The sequence below is a fragment of the Megalopta genalis genome, chromosome 3 (assembly GCF_051020955.1).
Source record: "Megalopta genalis isolate 19385.01 chromosome 3, iyMegGena1_principal, whole genome shotgun sequence".
Classification (NCBI taxonomy): Eukaryota; Metazoa; Arthropoda; class Insecta; order Hymenoptera; family Halictidae; genus Megalopta; species Megalopta genalis.
In genome coordinates, this window is record NC_135015.1 from 9,739,697 (window position 1) to 9,764,787 (window position 25,091).

At 40.6% G+C, this 25,091-nt stretch overlaps 1 protein-coding gene across 2 annotated transcripts in view; it reads left to right on the forward strand.

Annotated features, from left to right (window-relative positions):
• LOC143259078 (uncharacterized) overlaps window positions 1-24,553 on the forward strand; it is a 51,321-nt gene extending 26,768 nt beyond the window's left edge. The window contains exons 6-9 of one of the 2 annotated variants that reach the window (XR_013032910.1): window positions 125-346; window positions 2,932-3,127; window positions 8,069-9,238; window positions 11,579-24,553. Coding sequence is in view for 1 of the 2 variants with exons in the window: in XM_076519911.1 (XP_076376026.1) it covers window positions 125-346; window positions 2,932-3,127; window positions 8,069-8,072 (422 nt within the window). In the remaining variant the exon portion in view is untranslated. Of the gene's footprint in view, window positions 1-124; window positions 347-2,931; window positions 3,128-8,068 lie in introns of both variants that reach the window. The other variant, XM_076519911.1, reaches the window with a different exon arrangement.
• The last annotated feature ends 538 nt before the right edge of the window (window positions 24,554-25,091 follow it).

A 25,091-nucleotide genomic window follows, 5' to 3' on the forward strand; every position in this document is an offset into this window, starting at 1 on the left:
TTTCCGTACCCTCCTTAATATACGAGTTCTCTGAACGATAGTTACTAACTCAATAAACGAACGAGAATCAAATAGAAAAGTCTGGAAAATGATTTGAATGAGTCCTTCTACTCCCTTGTTTCAGGTCTGAAGTTCAACGATAAATGCCCAAGAAAAGTCGAGATACCAACCTACATGATCCTAGGAGGAGTATTCGGGACAATATTCATGTTTCTGATCACGTACTCTCAGATCCGGTCAAGAAGACGGGAAATTTTGACGCTTCAGCCTCCTGACTCGCAAATATCCTGTTTCTCTATCGGCGTGGGGGTCCTATCAGTGTTCCTCCTTGTATGGTTTGGCATGGGTGAGTAAACCGGACGATTCAATGCACTGTACAGCACAAAGCAGGAATACAAAATTCCCGTATGCAGCTTTCCATTCCAGTATTCAGAACTTGCTTCTCACGGCAGACAGATCTATGATTTGTTTATGGTTTTATTGGAAGGAGTACTATTCTATGTCACATCAGCAAGAGTTTTAGCAAACTACACGGTATGAGAGAACCACAATTTTATCGAGTTTATCGATTATTCATTTAACAGGTGCAACGATCAGATTTGACTTCTTAAAACGACTCATTTTTGTGATATAACAACGTGTTTTACATAACGTATCTGTCTCTTGTTATTAGTAGGTGATTTGTTGCGATGCGTTTAGTGAAAAACATAATTATTTAAATAATATCATTGTTATTAATACATTATTAGAACATTTTTTGGAAATTTTGTGTGAAATAAATGTGTAGACTTAATATTTTTCTATCTATATTTACAAAATTATTATAAATGTAATCAGAAATTAATTACTTACGAAGAAAACTTAATATTTAGTTGTTCCTCAGTCACACGGTGTGGCAAAGTGACGAGGTTACGTAAAAATCAAAGAACATTTGATAGAAATGAGATAATGTTATGGATTTTTTTTTACTTTAAAGCTCTGGAATGTTGCAGACTAAGGGAAAAATAGTATGGACATTTTTTGATCTATTTGCATCAAAAGCTAATGTATACGCGAACTTTGGTGATACGGCCAATTCTTCACTTTTCCGAATGATGCAAAATGGTTAATTTTGAAAATTTATGTTAATGTTATTTCCGATAAAATTGTGATTTATCTAATACCACATACAATTGTATTTTTTTTTAATAATATGCTATACATCATTTCCCGTAAATTTTGACAGGTTGATTTCAAAGTCTATCGCAAAATTTATCTACCACTTCAAAACTAACGAGAATCTACTAAGATGACGCTATCATTATTTCGGTCACTGTACTTAGCGGACTTTTATTTGTTGTTCGAAATATTTGACAATATCATCAGTGTATCATCAAATTATTGCATTGCTCTTACTCATCAATTATTTATAACCCAGAGGAAATGCATAAATAGTGACGAAGACCTTTATTGTCACGAGTAGAATATATATTGGTCGTTTGTGAACAACCGATAAATTCGCGAAGACAAAGCTGTGAATTAATTTGTACAGTCGATACACAGTAATCTCAATGAATATTGTATAGAGTACCTCACTGTGGATTTTCTATCCATATAAACAAAAGTACATTCGACTAAAAAGAGAATTAGATGAATTATGTGAATTAGGACACAAGTGTAACCAAACACCGTTCACGTGGTAACTGGAATGCACTCGATTCGGAGGTACAATACCGATCGATCGATCGCTCCGCCAGCTGGTAATTTGTTAGACGTGGGTTGTAAGTTGTTTTGATGTAACCCAATTCTTGTTCGTGATTGTGCCTAGTTACAAGATACGCGGTCGCATGTATCCGCGGATGTAATTGCGTCGGTTTCCAGCTAACGAACTGCTAATTTTTACTTCTGCAGTCACGGTGAACGATGTCCTCATTTCGAGTACGAAAGTAGTCGTTGGTTGCTGCGACTTTTCCGGAGTTTTGTATATTCACCTGCCGGTAGGTAATCCGGTAATCATGTTACGCGACTCGTTATCTATCGACGTTAAACTAGGAGACACGTAGGTGGGGGAAAAGAGGAAGAAACAGCTCGAAATGGAAAATCGACAGAAGTGCTCATCCATTAAAATCGCATCCCCCTCTCGGAAGGTGAAAGAGCCTGGAATCAATCGGAATGTTCGCTTAAAATTGAATTCCTGACCTGGATAATCGAAATTCTCTGTTGAAACACGTGGAACTGACATGACGATTTCAATAAGAAGTCGCAAGATCGAAAGGAAAAAAAAATTAATGGATGCACACCTGAAGCTTTTTAAGCGGCTTGATGCACGTTCACCGCGCCTGCTGAAAAATCATAGCTTCTCGTAACGGAATGTTCTCTGTAAACCTTGAAAAATCGAGAATACCTGGAAAAGCTCACGTGCTAGTTCGAAATGCTGTTGCGTCACAGGCGAAATGTATGTCAAAGGGCGAACGTGGATTTCGCTAGCCAGCAATCCATTCCAGAAAGCACTTATCTTTTTTGGTCAACGGACGAAACGATAATTTCCATTTCATGGTATTTTATACCATTTTGTACGGTATTCTAAAGACGTTTCACGAAACATTTTCTCGGCTACAAGAAATATAATATAATTCTTAGATTTAAATTTAATAGTCGGCTTATGTGTATTTGAAAATGCTGTAGTCAATTTATGAAACGGACAAACTGCATTTTTTTGAAGGGCAAAAAAATATGATAAATAATTGTAGAGAGAGAGAGAGAGAGAGAGAAAGAGAGAGCGCGCTTTGCAAGCGGCGGACTGACCTTCCTTTTCGCTGTTTTGTTATAATATTGTTATTATTTTTTGTTACCTCATGTTAACCAGATATGTCCCCGTCGTTCCAGCACTCCTCCAGCTGAACGTCCGACACGATTTCTCATTAACGATTTTTTTTCGATCGTTTGCGACAGGGAACAAGTGGATCCTCACGATTATGTGGCCCCGTTTCAAAGTTGAACGATACAAACCTGACGAGTATTGCGACCAAAACCTGTACATCTTCGCCCTGGTTCAATTGGCGATAGTCTACGTGACATTCGCCATCGTAATATTCGTGATGTTCGTCATGGCATCACTTAGGATCCTCGGCTGGTGGTTACCGGAGAGGTAAGAAGTCCAACTAATGTTGCGAATCAGCGGTAGTGTTCTGTAAAGGTACATTTACAAGTTGGTTGAACGTTGGGACTGCGATAGACGTTACAAGGGCGTCGACTAGAACAGTGATCGAAGTTGCTCCAAATTATCTTCTTCTGGTGTTTTTATAATGGCGCTGTGACAATAGTAGAATTATTCCAGTTGTTCGAGGCATCTACAAAATTAACCACTTAAATGCAAACGATTCCGAAGGAGAATAAAATTGTAGACTAGGAAAAGTGCAGGTATCAAACGTAAACAGAAGATGAGTTTCGGCATTCATTTCATCCCATAATAATTAATCCCGATCCAATAATTAAGGTCTACTGAAAAAGTAACGTGTTCAGATGAAACCCATTAAAAACTATCTTGAAAAAATTGGTGAAAAAAAATGGTGAATGAATCCGTGCATACTCAGTTACATCATTGTGAAATAGTGGGTCCGCCGTTCGAATGTCTTCTCGAATCGTGCAATCGATTTTCACGGATTCCCGGAAGTTTAGAACACCAAAGAAACTTAGATGGTGCCGAAGCGAGATTTCGTTCCCAACGTTTGCACCGTTGGTCAGCTGGAAAGAAAATGTAGCTCCGCGCGTTGCTCCGACACGAACACACCCCCATTATAAAACAATAGATTGCGCTTCTACGTTACGCTTTCGTCGCCACTCGACTCGTTTATCGCAGCTCGAACGGAAATGTACCCTTGCTTACTCCCGCAGATCCGTCGAATCGAGACCCTATCACGTTGATTACTGTCGTTCTTCTATTAACGCGAGCCGTGTCCACCTATCCAAGATACACATCACGTCGAGAATCGTCGGGATCACGAGTCTGCGGAATTCGACCGATGCGATTCGTGGTTAACGACGCGATAAACCGGCGTCCCACATTCGCCTCCGTGAATCCGCGCGTCGGCTGCGTGCACACGACAGGTTAATCTCGGGTGTTGCATATTCGAATGCCATCGATAAAGCTGGAAAAAGTAACGCGTGCCGAAAACACTGGAATTTTTCACCGAGAGACACGCTCGGAGGGTATGATTTGTTTCGCACAGTGGATTGTCTGTTCAGATGAATTGCGAGGTAAATCTTTCTCTGGCTGATCGAGCTCGTGAACTTTGAACTTTCATTGAACGCTTTACTAGACTGCTAGTTTTTGCGCGACTATAGTCGCGCATTAACTCCTTTCAGTACCATTACCTTCGCAGAGAGTTACAATGATTAGAAATTCATCGATTCTATCAATTTCGTAGAGGAAAATACTTAAGAATACGTAACAATACGGAAATATTGATGAGAGAAGGTAATACAATTTTATTTGAACGTGAAGAAACGAAATAATATGCACACTTATTTATGCGAATTCGTGTTAATGGGAATCGAAGCAAAGCAGCAGTCTAACTAGTTAGATTGTGTGATAATTTACGTGTTTCTTTTTTACTGCGTGACATTTGTGCGACACTAAAAAGTCGTATTGTCTATTTCTTTACGTTTATGAGGAATATGGATCTAGACTGCTGCGAATCATAATGCAAAATTGTAAGAAACGCAGGCTCGGTGATAATGTCATTTCTCTTTCAATATGTTTTTAATATGTTCTACGTAATATAAGAATATTCTGAAGTTCTTTTAGTGCCTCTACAATAGTTTCGTATTTGACGTAGTCATTTTTGTAAGTACAGAAAATACGTAGTCTACTAAATTCCGTTCTTTATAATCGTGTGATCAACTTTCACGCGTTTCTATCGGAAAGTCTGAAACAATAAAGAATTTAGGTCACGCTAAAATTATACGCGACAATGTACATGGGACGTTCGCTTTCATCAAAATCGTGTACACTGCCGGCGAGCGTTAACGTTCCACGGAATCGACCTACATATAATCGAGACGTCAACGAACTTCTTTTTCTTGCGAGCTCGGCGCTCGACACGTCTGTCAAACCCATAACAGCTAGGCCACCCACCGCACCGTCGCGTCGGTAGCAGTGCGGAACGCGTTGAACTCGCGGGGCTACTGGGTCACTGCGCATCGTCGCGACTATTCTGCATATGGCGCCAATGACGAACACTGTAGCGCCCGGAAAGCAATTAGCCGCCGTGCCGGAACACGCACGTATGCTTGCGTTTAGAAGTCGTCGAACGCCCGCGTCGATACGCGTTGACGTTGACTGACAAGGGGAGGCCGTCCAAGTTTCATCGGGCATTTAACCCATTCGAGCAACGGTAATTCTGTATGCGTTATTGACAAAATGCGTTGAATTATTTTTTGCAATGTAAATACTTTGTTTACCGGAAGTCCATTAATCCTTTGCACTCGAAGCTATTTTAACCAGAGGTGTGCGGAATCCCGAAAACGTCGGGGCGGGAAAGGAATTTGTTCGGAATCGCAAAAGTCTCGGGATTCCTGAAAGTGTTAAGAAGCCGAGTTTTGCACGTCGTTTCAATATGCTCACTTTTTTGAATATCGTTTTAAAGATGTGCGAGATTCCGAAAATATGGAGTCGAAATGAAAAGATGAAAATCAATTTCAAGATTAGGTCTTGACCCTCGCGGGTTCCCGGATTTACGGGAATCCCGAAATGTTACAATATTCACGCTTTTTAAAGTTTTTGAAATGTAAACAAATTTGATAATGTCAACATTATCTCGGAATGTGATATAGCAAGTTTTAGTGGCGGCTCAGAGTCGTCGCTGGGGTGCAAAGGGTTAATAGGTCTTTTCAACGACTGAAGTTCGATAATATTTTTTTAAATGATAACATCGAAAGAATTTTTTCAGAATTTTTTTTTAAGAAAAAATTCTTAACTATTGATCTTCGATTTTAAAACAACAGCTAATTAAAACTGCTAGGAAACAGATAAATAAAGTGTATTCTAAAGTGTATCTATTAATTAATTTTGATGAAAGAGAATTACTAACTTCGACCAGCTCGTTACCACGCATTTAGGCTTCATTAACCGCCCACGAGTCTAAGTCGTTATCCTGCGCGAATGTGTTATAAGCGGATACTGTAATATTCGGAGATGTACGTAAATTTCTATAACGTAACAGTTATTTAAAAATATTTTCACGAATGTACCACCCACGTCGCAGTCGTTGTCCATTAAAAAATTACTGACGAAAACATTTTCCCGAGACACTTTACTCTGTTTATATTATATTTTCGGTTACCAGAGGAGAGTTTATGTAGTATCGGACACTTAAGGTTCTCGCTAGATCGGAATATTTTTTCTTATGCGTTGTTCATTGCAGGACTAACAACAATAGAAGTCAAACTAAATTAAAACAGACTGGTACGTAGTGCACATAAAAAGTAAATAGCTTAACGCAGGACAGCTTCAAAATAGTTTACCACGATCGTAAGACAAAAACTTTTCTTTAGATGTTTCAATCAAATAGATGCATAATAATAAATTATAAGGCATGGGTTAAAAGTGTATTTATGAGATTATTAATAGACTGCGGATTTTATGCACTTGCAAAATGGAAAAAAAGCAAATGAACAATTGAAAAATATTATTGTACCATTATCAACTCATTAAAATTATTAAGAAAGCAAAACAATGTCTACGTAGTTTCTGCATCTTAATCAAGACAAGTTTTTATTTTGTCTATCTAATTATTAGACAGCGTTTCTTTATGCATTTATGGTATACGTTTTGTAAAATGCATAGCATTCGTTGTGGTGCTATTGTATCTTCTCAATCTCCCTTCGACAAGTATTTGTCACAAAAAACCACGAACGAAAATGAAAATTTGCATAGTGATCCACACGACTTGGAAATCACAGTAGTCCATATTTTCCTTGACGATTTCATGCAACCACCGCGGTCCCTCAGTACAGCAAGTTTGCTTCACAAAAACTTGCAGCGCGATCAGCGTTCGCGTTCTCTATCGAGCTGGATCAGGTGACCGGCGAACTGGTGTACATGTGTAGATAGCCAGCGTTCATCGAGCGCATATGTAAAATAGTAGGTCAACGAATTGAGTCGCGTGCCGCAGTGGGACGACCATAAATACTGCGGGGAACCGTGTGCGGCGGTGAACGAGACGCGTTTCCTGGGTTTTGCGTGCCCTTAGGGAGGAAACCGTCCGGTTTTTCCGTTCCTGTCCTCCGCTCCTATCTCCGGGAGAACCGAGTCGACTCGCGTGATCGCCTCCGAACTGATTTTTTGATCCGCGACCCAAAGAACCGCGCGTAAACCGCTTCAGCATCGACCGCGCCGGTTTTCGCTCGCGTCGACTGTTGCCGGGCTACGTGTGTACGCTGATTACATTTCACCTGAACATTCGTGACCCGATCCAGAACCGGCCAATTGAAAGGGCGCGTTTTTATCTCGGCAGAACTAGGAAAACGTCTGTCCTTGACGCAAGACGCTACGCCTACCTTCGGTGCTATATGGTGGGGATGAAACTTTTGTTTTCCGTATGACATATTAGGTTGTTGCAAATGAAGTGTTCGTTTCTGAATTTTTATGACAAGCTTTTATTTAACAAACTTCAAAAATATTTTTATAACGAAGATAGTCTCGTTCGATTTCACTATACTTTTCCCATCGTGTGATACAAGAGCGTTAATACCTTCTTGAATAATATAATTCATTAAATGCAGTTTCGACATCAACCTTTTTTCGAAACGGTTTTCCAGTCAGAATGAGATCTAGGTGCTTCAAAATATGGTAGTCCGTAGGTGATAGATCGGGGAATTAAGAAGGGTAAGGCAAAAATTCACACATTTCGATTCTGTTGACTTTGCAACAGTTTAGTTTTACCGAAACACTGAATCCTCGTAATTCTCAATTAGAATTGAACTGTTCGATCGAAACGTCGTAAATACGAGTAGGTCACAGCTTGCTCGTTCATTTCTTAGTCCAGCGAATAGACAACGGCTTTATCGCGTTCTTTTCTAAACGCAGGTAACCGCGAGGGCCCATCGAATTAAACGAGATCGTTGGACGAAACCGAGACAAAATTTTAGTACAACGGAAAGACACCTTGGAAATTTTAGTGGAACATTCTTGTGGAAATCAAAACCAAAAATCCGTCTAACAAAACAAGGAACATGATAGAACACCAGCTTTAGACTCATCCCGTGTATTTTTGTCAACGGAGAATCACGGCAACCCGAGGAAAACGAATAAAGATCTTTTGTGATGGGCTCTTCGGAAGATACCGAGGAAAATCTCTTGGCGAGAGCGAGGAAGAAGAGATAAGATAGATCGTTTCGTTTCTGTTCCGATCGTGGACGCAGATGCGCCCGATCCAAGGATTTCTGACAGCAGTCGACTACTCGACGAGCGGGTCTCGTCCCGTAAAAATGGCGAAACATCGCCGGAAAGGATTCCGCGCGAGATTCCACCTGCCAATTACCGTTTCGGTCGTCAGTCAAGGAAAGACGAACAACGATGAGATGCAGCATCGACGACGAAACCAGTTCGAACGAATCGAATTCCATTGGCGAGTAACGCAGCTGTACTTTTTGCTCATTCCATTGTTTTGAGCGCTTCACGAACAAGTTGAACCACTGCGTTACGAATTATCTCAGCGCAACATCCTGACAAAACAAAGGATTATCGATCAGAGGGATGAACGTGAAGCTTATAATACCAAGGATTTCACGATGGTGAAGTTTTTGAATCGCAAATAGCGAGTTGAGGATTTTGCCGAGAATTTCTAGGCGACGAGAAATTGGCCTAGACCGAGAAGAGGCGCGCGATCTGTGATCCAGAGTTGCATCATGAACAGAGTTCCGAACATACTCCGAGAAATGCGAGTCGAGGAATTGAGCAAGTAATGCGCGCTCCTTGTAAAAGGAAAGCACGATTTACGGTCCTAAAAGGAGAACGCTGAACGCTTCTTCTGATGAGAGGAGGACACCGAGGATTTCACGAGGCGGTTTGACATCTTCCGACGGAAGAGGACATAAGAATTTTGGAAGACAAACTGCACATCTCGCGGGAGAAGCACGCATTAACATTTCCAGAGCGGAGTTTGAAAGGGTTAGAAGATAGAGAAGAACACCGAGCGAGCGAGACGATCGCGTCGACTGACCTCGTAGAGGGTCCAAGGAAACAGTTTAGGCAGAGGTTAGTAATGTTCCGTTATTTCTGTCGATGCTTTTGAAAGTTGGTAGCGATATGTGCAGACTTTTGTCCAGTATTTTTGTCCAAGTCGAGCTTTCCGCTGTTCCCAAGAATGGCTACTGTTTAATTGTAACGTGGAAATCTGTTCGTAGGTATTTCGTTGTTCAATCTACCTTTTATAAATGTTTTTATCGGTGGTTATGGGGTTCCCATTCATGGTGTCTGCTGTACGGGGTGCAGTATCGATTCACACGCATCTGGTTAACGGTGTAACGTTGTCCTTTTAGCTGTTAACTTGTTCGTCAGTCCGAAGACGTTCACATAAACTCGTATTTATCGTTTCTAAACTTACTATATTCTTCCGAATCTGAAATCTGTCGACGGGACTTCGGACAATCGAAAACTGGACGCGGAAAGGGTCGTGGGTGCCAGCATCGAGGATTTTCTGTGAAAATAATAGTACATAAAAATGTGTTACATGTTATCGTTCGCATAACAAGATAATATACGAAAGTTCAATTCCTATTGTAAAATGAATTTACATTTTAAAGTCCGATCGCAAAAGTCCGAGCAGAAATTAATATTTCCATTGTAGACCGAACGTTTGGCGCTTGCAACCTTCTTCATGTCCAGTCTTCGATTCCCATACTTGACGCTCTGTTTTCTGGCTCTATCTTTTGTAGATTTCTGTCGACTCGTATTGTCTCTTAAACAGTGTAAACCTGATTTACACACGACGTTGCTCAAAAATTGTTGGACCATTTACCATTTAATGGAACGGGGCAAAGTTCTATCCTTCACGCACGCTCTCGTTCACAAGCATCGTGGAACTACATATAGCGATTTGCTGAAACGAGGTTAAACGAAAGTGGCGCGGCGCGCGTGATCTATGCAACGTGTAATTTTCATCGAATGCGGTAACGCCGATGCTTCTGAACAGAGGTGCACCTCGAGGGAACGCAACAGCTCTAGAACACAGAGAATTCTGGGCTGCGTTCGTCTTTCCGTGAATATTTCAATAGACTTCCGGGGACAATCCCGACGAGTCGAGTAATTGATTGACAGTTAAAACTTCAAACCGAGTACAGTCAATTCTTCCTACTTGAAGCTCAGCTTGTACATAAAATTGGATAATTTGGGAAGAGAAGATACGATTATTCGAGACTTTTGCGGCTCGTTTTTATAGTTACCGATTGTCAAGAACTAGAAAAACGAGCCGCAAGACTGGAATAATCGCACCTCCTCTTTCCAAATTGGCCATATTTGTTTCCAAGCTGAGCGTCAATTAGGGAGAATTTATTACTGTATTACGTGATCGATGTAAACCTTGATGCTTGCTGTCTCGTCAATATGTATCCATCGTAACGTGCAGATCAAATTGGGGAGATTCGCACCTCGTTGTAATCGGTGTCAACCAAAATGATGTAACTCCGTTGATATCGATAACAATTTTCAAGTCTAACTATGGGAATGCTGTCTGTAAACTATCTTAAAAACAATCGCGTCGCGCAAGATCAATGGAAAGACATATTCGGTGGGCTGAAACATATTTTTCCCGGGGATGTTGCTTATGGGTATCAGATCTTGTCCGCGTTTAGGGTAACACGCGGCGCGACGTTGTCGACGGTCACGAGCCGGGGCAAGATCAGTGTCAATTAAACGAACACATCAGACCGGTGTGTTCACACATCGGAACACATCATTCCGCGGCGTTGTAAGTGGAGAAATTTATTCTATATGTACATATATAAATACGTGTATACTTGTATGTTACAAACAATCGTAAACAAAGAATTGACCAAACGTAGAACGGAATCGGCAAGTATTAACAAGGATACACGATGTACGAAACGCATTCAGGGAGATGACAATTTTGCTTGCTGCTGGTCAACGAATTGAGATTTACATTTGCATGGAAAGTTCGTCGGGTTACGCGTGTTGGTCGCAGCAGCTTCCACTCATCTGGTCGAATTTGTTCAATTGAAATCTTGATTTTTACGAGAGCAACGTACTTTTAACCTTCCATTCCTATTTTTACGCTCCTCTGCACGACAGACTTGAAACACAAAATGTGGGACTCGACTGGTCTTGTAAATGCTGCAATGTGGACTATTCTAGAGTGTTTAGTTTCTGAAAATGATGAATTCTGTTTATTTGTTCTAGTGTTAAATAGAAACGCATACGTGATCCGTGCAGTTTTGTTCGCACAAGTGACGAATTTGTAACTGTTGAGCACATTAAATTCTGTAGAGCAGCCATTATTGTTTCGTCCACATCCCATGCTATAGTTGTCATTCGAGATTGTGAAATATTCGTTTATCTATATTTCTTGTTTGTTTACAGAATAATCATAAATCTTTCAATGAATGCGATGGCATGTGCAAAATATTACGAGAAATGTGAAAGCTCATTGATTATTTAAAAGTTTGATTAAACTGACAGTTTAATTATAAATAACAAAATTGATATATGTCAATTCTTCTCCTTTCTATTACTACTACTATTACTACTACTACTACTATTATTATTATTATTATTATTATTATTATTATTATTATTATTATTATTATTATTATTATTATTATTATTATTATTATTATTATTATTATTATTATTATTATTATTATTATTATTATTATTATTATTATTATTATTATTATTATTATTATCATCATTATTATTATCATTATTATTATCATTATTATAATAATAATTATTATCATTATCATTATTACTATTGTAGTAATGTCATTACTACTCTTGATAAGACGATAAGAAAAGAAAAACAGAATTTCCAGTCCGGACTCACCAAACAAAAGTCTGTGAACAAAGTCTTCTGATTTTTTCAATCGGGGCAAGAACCGACGTTAAAAAGCCTCGCAGGGGTCTCGCAAAACGCCTTCGTTGCAACTTGCCAAAATTTCATGCAGAGGCTGCTCAAAGCTGATGATTCAGGTGAGTGGATAACGCTTTCGGCCAACCACGTGGCCGACATCCATGATCGCACGGGTGAATTCGAACACGGGTCCATATTATATCGTCCATTCCAGTAAGTGTAACAAGTTCGTATTGTGTCCACTTAATCGATGTAAATGCGTGTGAACCGTCTTCGTCTGGACAGCCGTCTTCGACGATCGCGTTTGATTAGAGTTATACGGAAGATCAGCGGATCTCATGCCTCAAGTTTCCCGTGTCGCGTTTGTTCGCATGTGAGCACGATCCTGAGGCCTCGAGACAGACGGACGACGGGGAACGGGAGGCTTTCTGAACGATGTCTGAAACTGTCCGGAGTCGAGCGGCTAGTCAACAATGCCCGACAAGACATAATAAACGAGTCGACGAGCATGCGCTCACGGAACTCCGGTCTATCACGCGTGTGTGAAACGCGTGCACGACCTAGTACAAAATTTGTACTACAACTGGCAGGCACAGAGGTGGCAAGAAATTCAAGAAACAAGCCGAATGCATTGTCACAACCATTTTTCGCTATAGTTAACGCGGCCAGACGCAGTGCTCCTCGTTCAACGCTTGAACCGCTCCACGATTCGAAATGATTCATGCTTCCTCTTTCACAATCGCTGAGAACGTAGAGGCACTTTTCTCGGAAATTATGCATCTTGAAAGATCTTGATACTTCTCGACCACATAGGGCTGAATTTTGGTTTTGTTAATGGCTACTGAATCCTTTAAAAGATTCCTTTTCTTACGAGAACGTAAGCTTTCTCGTCGAAGAGGCAAGGAAAATGAAATTTTTTCGAGCGAGCAGCACTGCATACTGCGCGTGCGATCGAATCGAAAGAAGCAACCTAAAATTCGTTCGCAATGGGCACAAAAAACGATAAAAGGGACCTGATCGCGGGAATTACCGATTTAGCTGGAAATCCCGAGCACAGCGACTTTACAGGAAAATCTCGCGTATTCTGCGACAGCGAATTCCTAGGATAAGAAGGGATAATGTAAGATTTTGCATGAGACGTTCGGTGGTTCTGAATTAAAGAGGATACGTTTAAGCTTCTCCCGGGTTCGGTGCTGGAAATCGTCGTGAATGGACGACGCTGGCACAGTCACTGAGCGCCGATCCCGCGCGAGAAGGTCATTGAGTTCACGTTTGTCCGCAGCAGGATCACCGCATTCTCGTCATCAACAATGCTCAACTGTATCGCGGAATCAAACTGCTGGATGTACGTGGGCTGTTCAATGAGTACCGCAAAGTCTGGATTGGTGGATCGAGAAATCGTAGTGTCTGTGTGCCGATCTTCATTGAGAAACCTCGGATGGAGTGGCGCCAGCCATTTGGCTCAAGATATTAATCCTCGTTATGTCAACGTACTATCGTGCGCAAGTCAGAAACTCACTCGCTGGTCTAGACTTTGATAAACTGAGAAAATGTTCCGACAAAATTTGTATTCATTATCGATGATCCTACCACATTTTTCGATGCACTGGGTGTGCTTTTTATCAACGGATTTGCTAGCAGTTTTAAGATTTGTACTTTACAAACGCATCTTTTCGAGTCCTTTACGAACCAACGCTGGAAAGAGAACTACTACGCGATGGATATCGCAGCAATTCGAAGCAGCGGTAACATGACTTTGTTAAACGCTATATACATGACGAAAATAAACGCAGAGTTTGTGGCCGATCCGATTCAACCCGAAGATCGGGCGGGACGCTATGTCGAAGCTCAATCTTCCGGAAGAACCGTGTAACAGAGAAATATGGCGTCTAGATGGATTGAAATTTAACAAACGGATTCCCAGTGTTTATTGAACGGCCCACGTAGAAAATCTTCAACCTTCGTTTCATAGCTTTCGTTGTGGTGTTACCAACGGCAATGCATCACGAGCATGAGCGCATCAGCCATTGGACCTTCCGCAGCCAATAATCCTATCCAAGGATCAACGAAACTTGCATTAACGGTGAGCTACCTTTAATTAGCTGCATGCACTTACGTTCGTAGAGATCGGGCTGTTTTTCATGGATTCGACGCCGCCGTGTACCGATTAATTATTTGGGTTACCATTATCACCATTCACGGTCCCGTGGACGCGTGGATGATACGTGTGTGAAACAGCATCTGCTGAAATTTCGACCAGGGCTGCCGTGGCCATTTCGCCGGGAATTCCGTCGGGGACCATGGAAACGTTCCTTCTTCCGAAACCAACCAGCTTCGCCGTTGTCTATCGATCTGACATTTCGTTCAAGTTCGTCGTTCTTTAGCACACTTCACCTTACAATCTATTCTAGTCTCGTCCACTAAGAAGTAAAAGATATTAAAGAAAATTTTTGAAGATGTACTTAAAAAGAAATTCGAGATTCCTCGATGAAGTACCAGAAAGTTTGTAAAATCATTAAAATGTATTTAAATACATAGTTTCCAAATCACAGATGTATTTCTTTCATTCGCATTTCGAGAACGTGCGTTTCGAGATTTCCGTCTGTGTATACATCGCCTACTGCCATTCCGGTTTTACAAGCATCTTTTCCTGGCGTTGCGACTGCTAAGCTAAGCCGATACTGTATGCCGAATCATATGTAGATTACAGTACCAGGTTACCCGTGCAAGGGTTACGCTGTTGACTCTCTGAAGTTTTGTAATTTCATAGCTACTTTCTTCCTATTTGCCTATTTATTTGGAATGTCGGTGTAGATGATGCAGTTTCCAAGTGCGTTTATTTTTTTAAATGCGTTCCAGCTTGATTTCCGCATTCTTGCAACATTGTGTTTCACACAAATCAATGCCTGCACGTAACGATATGGACATTTTCAATCTTTTATTGAGTGTGAATGAAGTTAGATGACTTGTTCCCATTGTATTTACGGTTAACGCAATCTTGCTAATTAGACATTTGGAGAATCAGAATTTTAGGGAAACAGAAATATTCGGACAGACGTACACTGTGAAGATCACTAAACATTCTCTACAGTTTCTACAACAAAGTTCCTAAAAGTTTAACACAACACGTACTCATACGTGCCCAAATGTAACTGGCATTCGAGCGGGCGGGCGAAAGATTTGTAGGGCAGGCCGCAGGAGGAAAGAAAAGGCATTTTAATTGTAACCCGGCGTTCGATTGGCGGCATGGAATCGACAGTCGGGCAAACCCGCCGGTCCAATATTCTGTCGGAATGATAACATTCGGAGAGAAATAATTTTCGCTTATGCGAGAAATGAAATTTCTGCCGGTGAATCGCGCCGCGCCAAATATCAAATTAACCGATGATATTCGTAGGCCACATCGTTTCCATGAACCCCGATGGCTGACCAGCCGAACGTATATGTATCGCGTGCACGTATACACACATAAATATCTGCGGCGCGGTGAGAAAGGGAAACCGTGTTCCGTGGTCCGCCAATGTCGACAAGGCGAGCCATTTCCCTTTCGGCAGCTCCGGTCGTACTCTAGAGTCGTAAGGATTAACGATTCTGTTGATATATCGAATGTTAACGTGTCGTTGGATTTATATAGAATAGAGAGCTTATTTATTTTTATACTGAATGGTTTTATAGAGTCCTATGTATTTCATTCAACAATGCGCGACGACACAGAGGGCCGTTTGTTATAGCCCGCTGGACTCGTTCAGTTTTTTTTTTCGAATCGTTGGACTGTGGATGTTTATGCGAATGCGGAACTTTCGATACACATTTGCTAGCCCTGTTAAAGGTTCCAACATGTTATAGGTACATCAACTTTTATTTTACCCTTAAAGTGTCGAGCACAACGATTATAAGTTTATATTCTTAATATTTTTGATCCTTTTAAGGGTGAATATTGACACAGTGAAGGCATCAAGAAATATGTTTGTAACAAAAGATCAAATATTCAAGTTTTTTTTATACCTGATCTAGTCTTTTCAAGAAAATATTCTTAACACTCTTAAAAAAATCTCGACAAATAAAAGTCATCTTTTTACATTTTTTTTACATTTTTACATTTTTCTGGTTCTCCATCCTAAACTTCAGCGAACAATGTACATCGACTTGTCTTGATAGAATTCAGAACATAGCTAACAATCGGAGACGCATAAAATCTATGGTCCAACGATTGAAACACACGATACAGCAGTGATCAGTTCGTATCGTTGGTTTTCTCAACGATTAACCAACTGTTCTACGGCTAATTAACAACGTGTACGTGTACATACACATCATAGCAAAACTGTAACACTTACATATGCTTATATATAATATATAATACAATACGTACATATACACGTGTATGTCTCGTAAGTAGTATGGCGTGGCGTTTCTCGGACGATACTTTCGAGATACGCGCAATGCGTTTAGTCGTGTCATATTCAATTAGTGGTTAGGAATTTGCACGCACTACTTTGCAAATTGTGGTCCAGGCTTTAACGTAGCGTTCATCTTTCTGAACACACACGTGTTTCCCTCTTTGCTTCGAAAATGGCGCTGGGAATCGTACGAACGATTCGACATATTTCTTTTTAAATTAGCTTCTCTTCAAATTGTCAGCAAATATTTCTTCTCGATTTTTACCGTAAGGAATCGAATAGAATACGTGTCTTTTGCCTGCACTATTTTAAACCATCCGAGGATGGCAGGGGCAAAGTTTGACAGACAAATTTTATGCGAACATTGCACATTAAACAACGAACGATAGAAAACGCTGATTTCTTTTGTAAATACTTGCTCCAACTGTCAGTCACACGTGTTTGATTATAAACATAGTAAAATGAGCTTACATTGATGTTTCACAATAGCTTTTAAGAATTGACAACGAATCCAATACAATCCAGAATTTTCAAATGCTAAAAGAATGTCTTCAGTTCATAATTTAATATCCAACCCTTCTTATTTCTTGCTTTATCATCGATCTTTTCGTGCAATAGAGTCAAAGACTACATCAGAAACAAAACAAAATGTTTCGTTGATTCTTGCTTACACGAGCTACTCGTGGAAATATTCGCAGACAGGCCGATGGAAATACAAATTTACAGAGCCTTCAGCTTTCTTAATGACACAACGCTCTGAAGGTGATCACAATCTTGCGGAGGTCGAAACCGGAAGGTTCCCAGCGACATTTGCGGTGGCGATAAAACCTATCTCATACATCAACTACATTTTTCTACAGCGTTTGCACTATTATACCATCATCGCATCGCAAGCACAACCGTGTCGTTCCGGTATATGTATAACTCGCGAAAGACCCCCCGTACGCGGAATGTGAGCGAGTGATGCATTGTGCACGAATTTGACATAAAAATGGATACCTTTTGGGACGCGGAGTACCGTGACATTTTCCATTCGCGAAACACTGTGTGCATTTCCATCCGACATCGCTCTAATACCTAAGCACTCGAAAGAACTTTTTCTTGAAATCTACTGGATGTACAATTTTATGTTTGAAATGCTAAAGCCCGAATAGTAAAACTATGCGCTCGATTTAAGACCACAATTTACTCGAGGTTATCGTGCGGAACTATAAATATCTGAGAAGCAATTTTAAGTTGTCAGTAGAATCGTGATTTTTTCAAACATGCAAACGATGGCAACCCTAATGATCGGATAATTAATCCCTTAAAAAGAAATGGTGAGTTTCGCCTGCAAACATTTTCTGCACCAAACTCGAATTTAATGGGCGATGCTCGCTGTATATTTGAATGTTTAAAAACCACACAAATTTCGTCTATGTGTTAAACAAAAAATTATAATGTATACATATTCTCTTGCCTTTCCTTATATCTGAAATTGTGTTATTTTAGTTATAATGAATTATTAGAAAATAAACAATATAAAAAAAGAATTTAAATAGTTTGTCAATTTTGTTCATAATGATTTCGATTATGTTAATAATTTTTCTCTTAATTTCATTGCACCTTAAAAAGGATATTTTTCTATTTTTTTAAAATATTAGCATTACATTATTAATCTGTTCTATTACAAATGAAATAGTGTCACATTTATACATATATATTAAATAAAAACTGGAATATTTTAGTTTTATTTTGGTTTGATTTTTGTGATGAGCTAAATTAAATTGTCTGCATAATAATATAATTGCAATATACACAAATTATTGTGACCCTAAAAAACGAGATGATAGCATAGTGACTTCCAGTTCACGTAGGATCGCGTCTGCGATGCCACACCACGATTCCTAGACAGCGGTGTGCAGCTATTGATTTTTCTTGGTCTTTGGAGAACAGGAGAACAGTTTATCCTCTTCCTTCCAGTTCACGGCGCAGGTTGAAGGAAAGATCGTACGGTTGCAACGAATCGCTTCGATCGCAACCGAGAATCCTACTTATTCGGCATGTTACCGATAGATCATTCGGTAGTGGCGGCAAGTTTCGTGAAATATTCGGTCTCCTCCAAAAAGGATTTCAAATATATTTAAAACTATTCTGCCTCCACCGTGGAAACAAGAGAATCGTACTATATCCTGCTTTACGATTTAAGCAGGTCATCTCGTGCTTGGACGTTGTCATAACACAGAGTTGTTACATTTCTTGTCTTCAGAGACCGCGAAAATTTACAAGAGAAATATACGAAACCATCAAATTCAATATTAATTCCAATCTAACGAAACTATCCATCAAGAAGGTCAAGTTATATGTATCTGTTTTCAGTGAAGAAGTAAATCTTCATAAATTATTTTTATTAATTGGGGTAATCGAAAGTAGTCGACGCTAAGTAGTTCGACTTTCTTGCTAAAGTCGAAAACTTCTCAGCGTTCTATAGACTTAAAAAAGTATTGTTAAAAGTGGTTTTAAATCGAAGCGATTATGTGAAATCACAGACCGAGTTTACTAACAGGCCAGGAAATGGCAAAACTTTAGCATACGATCCTAGACAGGGAACTGATAGCAAACTTCCCGCCGTTACGGTTCATCGGCGCGTTAATCAGATAACTTTCGGAGCCCCAGTTTTGGCCTACTATTGCTCGCGAGATCCATTCGCGTGGAATCGCGGCGCACGTTCATACACACGTTCGGTCCTCTAAATATCAACATTCTTAACACGCTTCTGTTTAATTGCGAAATCAACGCGTCCGCTCGATCCACTGGAGAAATCAGAGTCCCGAGGGGTCAACGTTATCGAACGTGTCCTTTCCGGAGAGAAATATAGAATCGCGTGCAGCGGTCCGCGATCGAAATGACTCGGCAACAAAGTCGGGCAAATTTTATTTCGACCAACGTACAGTGATGCATAAAATTATTGACGGAGTACTCGATTCCATGTACAAACACTTATAAGTACCGAAATATTTGCTTGAATCAATAAGTTTTCTTTGCACGCATTTTTGTTTGCAATTCACTACTCGTTTATACACGAAGACGAAACTGTGTGGGTAAAGTTTAGAATACGTATTAATACAGTTTAGTAATGATTTCTGAAATTTCAGTTTCATTATTCTATCCACTTTTCGTGAAATAAATATTTGTAATTCCGTGTTGTCGAACGCTTTTCGTTATTGTCTTTTTATTCGCAGTTCTTGCCTGTCCTTTTTATTCGCAATTTATTCGAGGCAGATTGTAGACAGAAAATTGTGATTTGTTGGCTAGTAACATCCAGTAATGAATTTCTATTTTCCTGGATTTCCTGAAACTATCGAAACACGTGTGATTCGACGGATTACATCATGGACGCGTCCCAATATCACTTGTATCCACGACGACATTTTCGAGGGTCCAATTATCGCTTACAATTCACGGTTGGCGTATCATTGCGCTTTTTCTCACGTCCGACACACAAAACATCGCTTCTCATGATGTACACCCTACACATCATCGCTTAAATGGTCTTGCGCACCAACGAGAATATTTACGGCAATATAATTTATCTAGTAACTTACCAACAGTCGCGCAAGTTTACATCCTTAAAAAAATTCTGAATATTTGGAACAGGTGAACAAAGATTCTTAACGTTAATGCACTTAGTACTTCAAATTAAATGAACTCCTGAAAATGACGATGTTTCAATTATTTTGTGTGTAGGAAAATACATATTAATCGAAAACAATTACACGAATGTGTCAAAACGATTGAAAACTATGATCACAGCGACAGTGATAATCGTAATAACAAATTTTGGTAAAGGTATCTTTTGTTGCTTTGCATTACCATGTACAGTTATTATTCTCTGATGAAAATGCTTTCCAATATCGTTTTAATTAAAACAGAAGTAAGAAAAGGAAGTGAAAATCCTGACGAAGTAAAAATACTGAAGACACGATTATTAAATACGCAACATTTGAGCATATTTATTAAGTTCAGAGGTAACACTCAAGACCACACAAAAATTGCTTGATTAGCTCATACTAAGTGTCTCACGGATCACAGTACAAATTTCCAATTAATCAAATCTGAGAAACGTCCTCATTCTTTCACAGTACAATTTCAGTTTCCAATAACAGCAGATGCTTTGTTTGAATTTCAACATTCGACATTTGTCGGGCGTAATTAATCGCGTTGGTGTGCGAGACCCTCAACTTCGTACCTGTGATCCCGCGCGGAGAGAATGTAACGAGCGATCATCGGCCGCGCGTGATCCTCGCTCGAGGCATGTGGGATTTTGTAACGTTGCAACGACAGATAAACGTCCAGGACATTCAAACCGAGAATTATTTTTGTAGATGCTGCGAAGCGTTGTCCTTCTAGTACGTAGAAACTCTGTCGTGACCATGCCCTCGGACGCGATATCCAACGAGGTGTGATATAAACGTTTGCGGTCCCTTTGCGATGGTAAATTCAGGTGCGCGGAGACCGATTTGCACGCGTAGCAGTCACTACGTTAGTTCTACGAACAACGAGGTTCTTTCGGACCCAACAGCGTAGTATGCAATTGCGAGCGTGATAACGTTGCGTATCGGGCTCGAGGGCGTCACAGTGGAAAAGCTGAGTGAGCAATTTGGGAATCTCGCGTTCAAAGCGACGATACGCTCGGTCGGAGGCCGAGGGACCGCTGCGCTCTTCGACGGCGCTGACTACCGATCAACGCAGGCTTTAATACGCATCAACGAAACAGAGAATATATATATATACACATATATTTTATTTGCTGTGTGAATATCCCGCTAGGCATCGATGTATTTTAACTGGTATCCCGCGGAATCGTATCACGCGGTAGTCAGCGTGCTGAAGCGCGCGAGAGGGCCGTGCGAGACAGTGATAGTAGGCTCCTCCCTGCACACCACGTGACCGATGCAGATTTACTATACTGTGCGGATACCTGAACTTAACAACGTTTACCGATACGAATCGGAACGCGGCGTTGTTAAGATCAGGTATCCATCAAAGTTTCCTCTCTACTCTCGTCACGTGGTATGCAGGGCGTAGCTCGTCACTGCGAGAAATTCCAGAGACGAGAGGAGCGCACGCTAACTTTCCGAATCACCCTCACCGCCTCGTGTAACGTTAATGTAACGCTTTAATAGTAGATGTACGTATATCGATCACAGCTCCGCGCGTGTTATATCGCAACAGTACCTGCATCAAGAGGAACGTGGCGGCAACGTGCAGCGAGTCGAGCGCATGGAAACAGTCTCGATGCGTTTTTCGCGATGCGTTTCCGAAGTTTGGCGTTGTCGCAGAACTGCGCAACGTGCACACCGGATGCGCACGATCCGCTCCTGTCGCGTCCCACGGGAACACCTAAGCTATTGTCGCGTTCCTCGTTACGTAACGCAAATCACCCAATCACGTAATCGTCGATCGAATATCATCGGACGATCGCTGGTCAACCCTCCAACAGGCTTTCGTGTCCAGCAATCACGGAATCGAGGGCGAGTTCTTTTTTTTCCTCCTTTTCAAGCAAAGTACACCCACGGCAGTGCGCAAGCCCCTCGCGGGTTTATTTTGATGTCATTATTATGGGCGTATTGCGTGTCGAAAGGGGTACAGTCGCAAACCAAATTGGGGCTGATGTCGACGATAAGGAAACTCTGCAGACAATTGACACTGAACACTACCGTTATTTATGCTGGACATTTAGGGTGACTTCCATGTTCATCGGCAGTCTTTCAGTCTCTTTCTTTGAGGGTAATTCATTGTTTAATTACTGCCAGTCGCTTCTCAGCGAGTTTCATCTCCCCGAAGTAAGGGTAAACCACAAATAACGTTGATGTTCGAATTCTAATAGAACAAGGTAGATGAAATTCAGAATTATTGTTTTAAACAGTTTCAAGTTTAATTATCTGGTGCAGGTAATTCATATAATGTACATTAAAAAGTCTAACTAGATTGCATCGTATCATCTGATAAGTTCCAACCATAATGTACGTACTTTGATACGTCAGTCACAAATTGAACAGCCAAACTCAGCAATCTGAGAACTTTCTTAAAATAAAAGTTAAACTGACTGCTTCAAGCATCCAGCACGCTACGTTTCCAGATCTAAACAAATAATCAGACGTGTTGCACTTAATGTATTAATGCAATCGAAACAACGTCACACCAAAATTGAATAATTTTAGCAAATAATTTTTGGAATAAAACGCCTTTCTGGCGATTCGCCAAAAATCGCTGAATGGGAATCCGGATGGCACAACGAAGTTATCAGTGTCACTGTCACGGTATCAAACTCTGTCGTTCAAGTTTTCAATGTCAGGCCGAAAGCAACGCAATGACCGGCAGCGGCCACTGTTCCCTCGTCACCGGAAGCTCCGTGATTGCTCGACGTTTCAAATAAACTCGCCGTTGAATTCGGCCGTATTATCTGCTCCTGTCAGCCAACCAGGCCCCACATGGTGCCAGTACAATAGCAACGGTAGATGCTTATCAAGCGACGTGTTTTGTTCAATTAAATTACCTCTGGACCATGTTGCGCTCCTCTCCAGCAGAATCCATACAGTGTCGCTATCTACTTCGTCCGCTAATCAACGAGAAACGCGATAGGAGCTTCGTGTGAATTCTATTTATAATGTCCCTCAATTAATCGTGTCGTTGCCGCAAGCGGAAGATCCTCGTAAATCCCAGTCATACGACAGTGTTGAGTTTATTCGCCATTGAAAGATTCAGAAGCTTCGTATTGCATCTTCCTTTAATTAGTAAGCAACAGAATCTTTTGCATTTAAAATAGCCGACAAAATTTCTCTGCTTCTTGAACGTTTACGAAATTGCACTGATTTGTTCATCGTCCAGAGAGTTTGTACATATATAGTATGACTTTTCTGAATTTAAACAATGATCGATGCATTCGTTTTAAAGAAACTTTGATTAGTCCATTCTGAGGTGTAAAAAGAATCTTAAAACTACTTGAAATAATTGCGAAACGGAATGAACGAGTAACAGATGCTTAACATCGACCAGCAGAGTGTAAAAATAAAACAAGAAAACAGATGTTGAAATGGCGGTTATTAATGTTCATTTTGCTCCGATTTGTCGCAAAGGAGAGCAGTCTGGAAGCATCATGAACACCGACTGATCAGTATTCTCGCTTGATCGCGGTAACAGCACGATTAATTGAAAAGCAGCGCACGTGAGACGCGACATTTCTGTGCACAGGGTCATCCATTAAGAGCGAACAAATGCGGGAAAACGGAACGAGGAAAGACGGTAGAATCGAGGAGAATGTCGGGACATGTTTTGTATTTTGTGCGAACACCGGCGAAGAAGAAACGTGCAACCAATCGAGCAACGCCGTTGCACGCATCGTTAAGTGTCCCATAGAGAATCGATCGTGCTTGTCGACTGTACTTGACAATCCATAATTGTCTGTTGTCCGTGTACCTTGAATACACGTGAAACAGAGCTTGAAGCCCCGGTACCTGTTCTGCAGTGGCGCCAATTGTTTGTAGAATTATTCGAGCATGGCATACAACGAAGAATTCTTAATTAACCCAATTACACACGCGCGCGCGGGTCTCGCGCCAGCACGTGTGGTTTCATTTTCATTAAAGCTTCAATTCGAACTACACGTTGATTGAAAAGTAAAAGAAAATGAAAAACCCTAATTTCTAGATCGTGGCTGATTTTCGGAAATGGTGTTCGCGTTCCTTGAAAATTCTACATTATCTGCGAGAACGAGTTGAGCAAGGAAGGGTGATCGCAAGGAGAAGAGTCGATGACTATTTACAGTTTCGTACACTTACGTTAAGTTTCAATTGTTTCCTGTGGTTTCATGGAATGTCGACAAGCTCGTTGGATCGTTTACAGGCCACTTCTGATCTGCACGACGTTATGCGTGCTCACAATCGTAGATTTAAAGAAACGATATGTAGCACGGAGATTTATGAATTGTACGCGTTACGTGCCAGGAGAAATGGTTGTAAGCGTGGTATGGTGGACTCATATTGTGACCCATTTGTAACGTAACCACCGAGTACTGAAAATAAAAAGTGTCTACATGGTGTACGCCGAGTGTATTCTTTTTCAGCCCCGGACCCATCGCTGTCCTTGGAAAAAGCACGGTCCTTTGTCATTGTCCATTTCCCACCATTTTCAAGCATTTAATGAACGTACCATCATTTCCCAAAGACACGGGATTAAAAGGCTTAATGAGGAAAATGTTCAATCTGGATGTGCACTTTTTCAGCCATTTAGCAAAAGCTGCTCGAAATAAAATCATCGGATTATACCGAACTTCCGCACGAAGTCTGTGCAATGCAATAAGTCAATTGCGAATTTCCCATTTGCGATCCTCATTGTTTAAAAATTCAATTCGGTGAATATTGTAGCAATATTAAACTCAAAATTCTATTCACATTGATATTATGAATATTTTCTTGTGTTTTGCACATATGTACACAGAGATCTACTAATAATTTAAAAAATGTTAATACTTGGATTAAGGTACAGAAGGAAGCTTATTTTCAAGCTAGAAGCAGAACAAAATTTTATTCAATTCAAATAATTTCTTCTTTATTTTTCTAATGCATAGGTCACTTTTCCC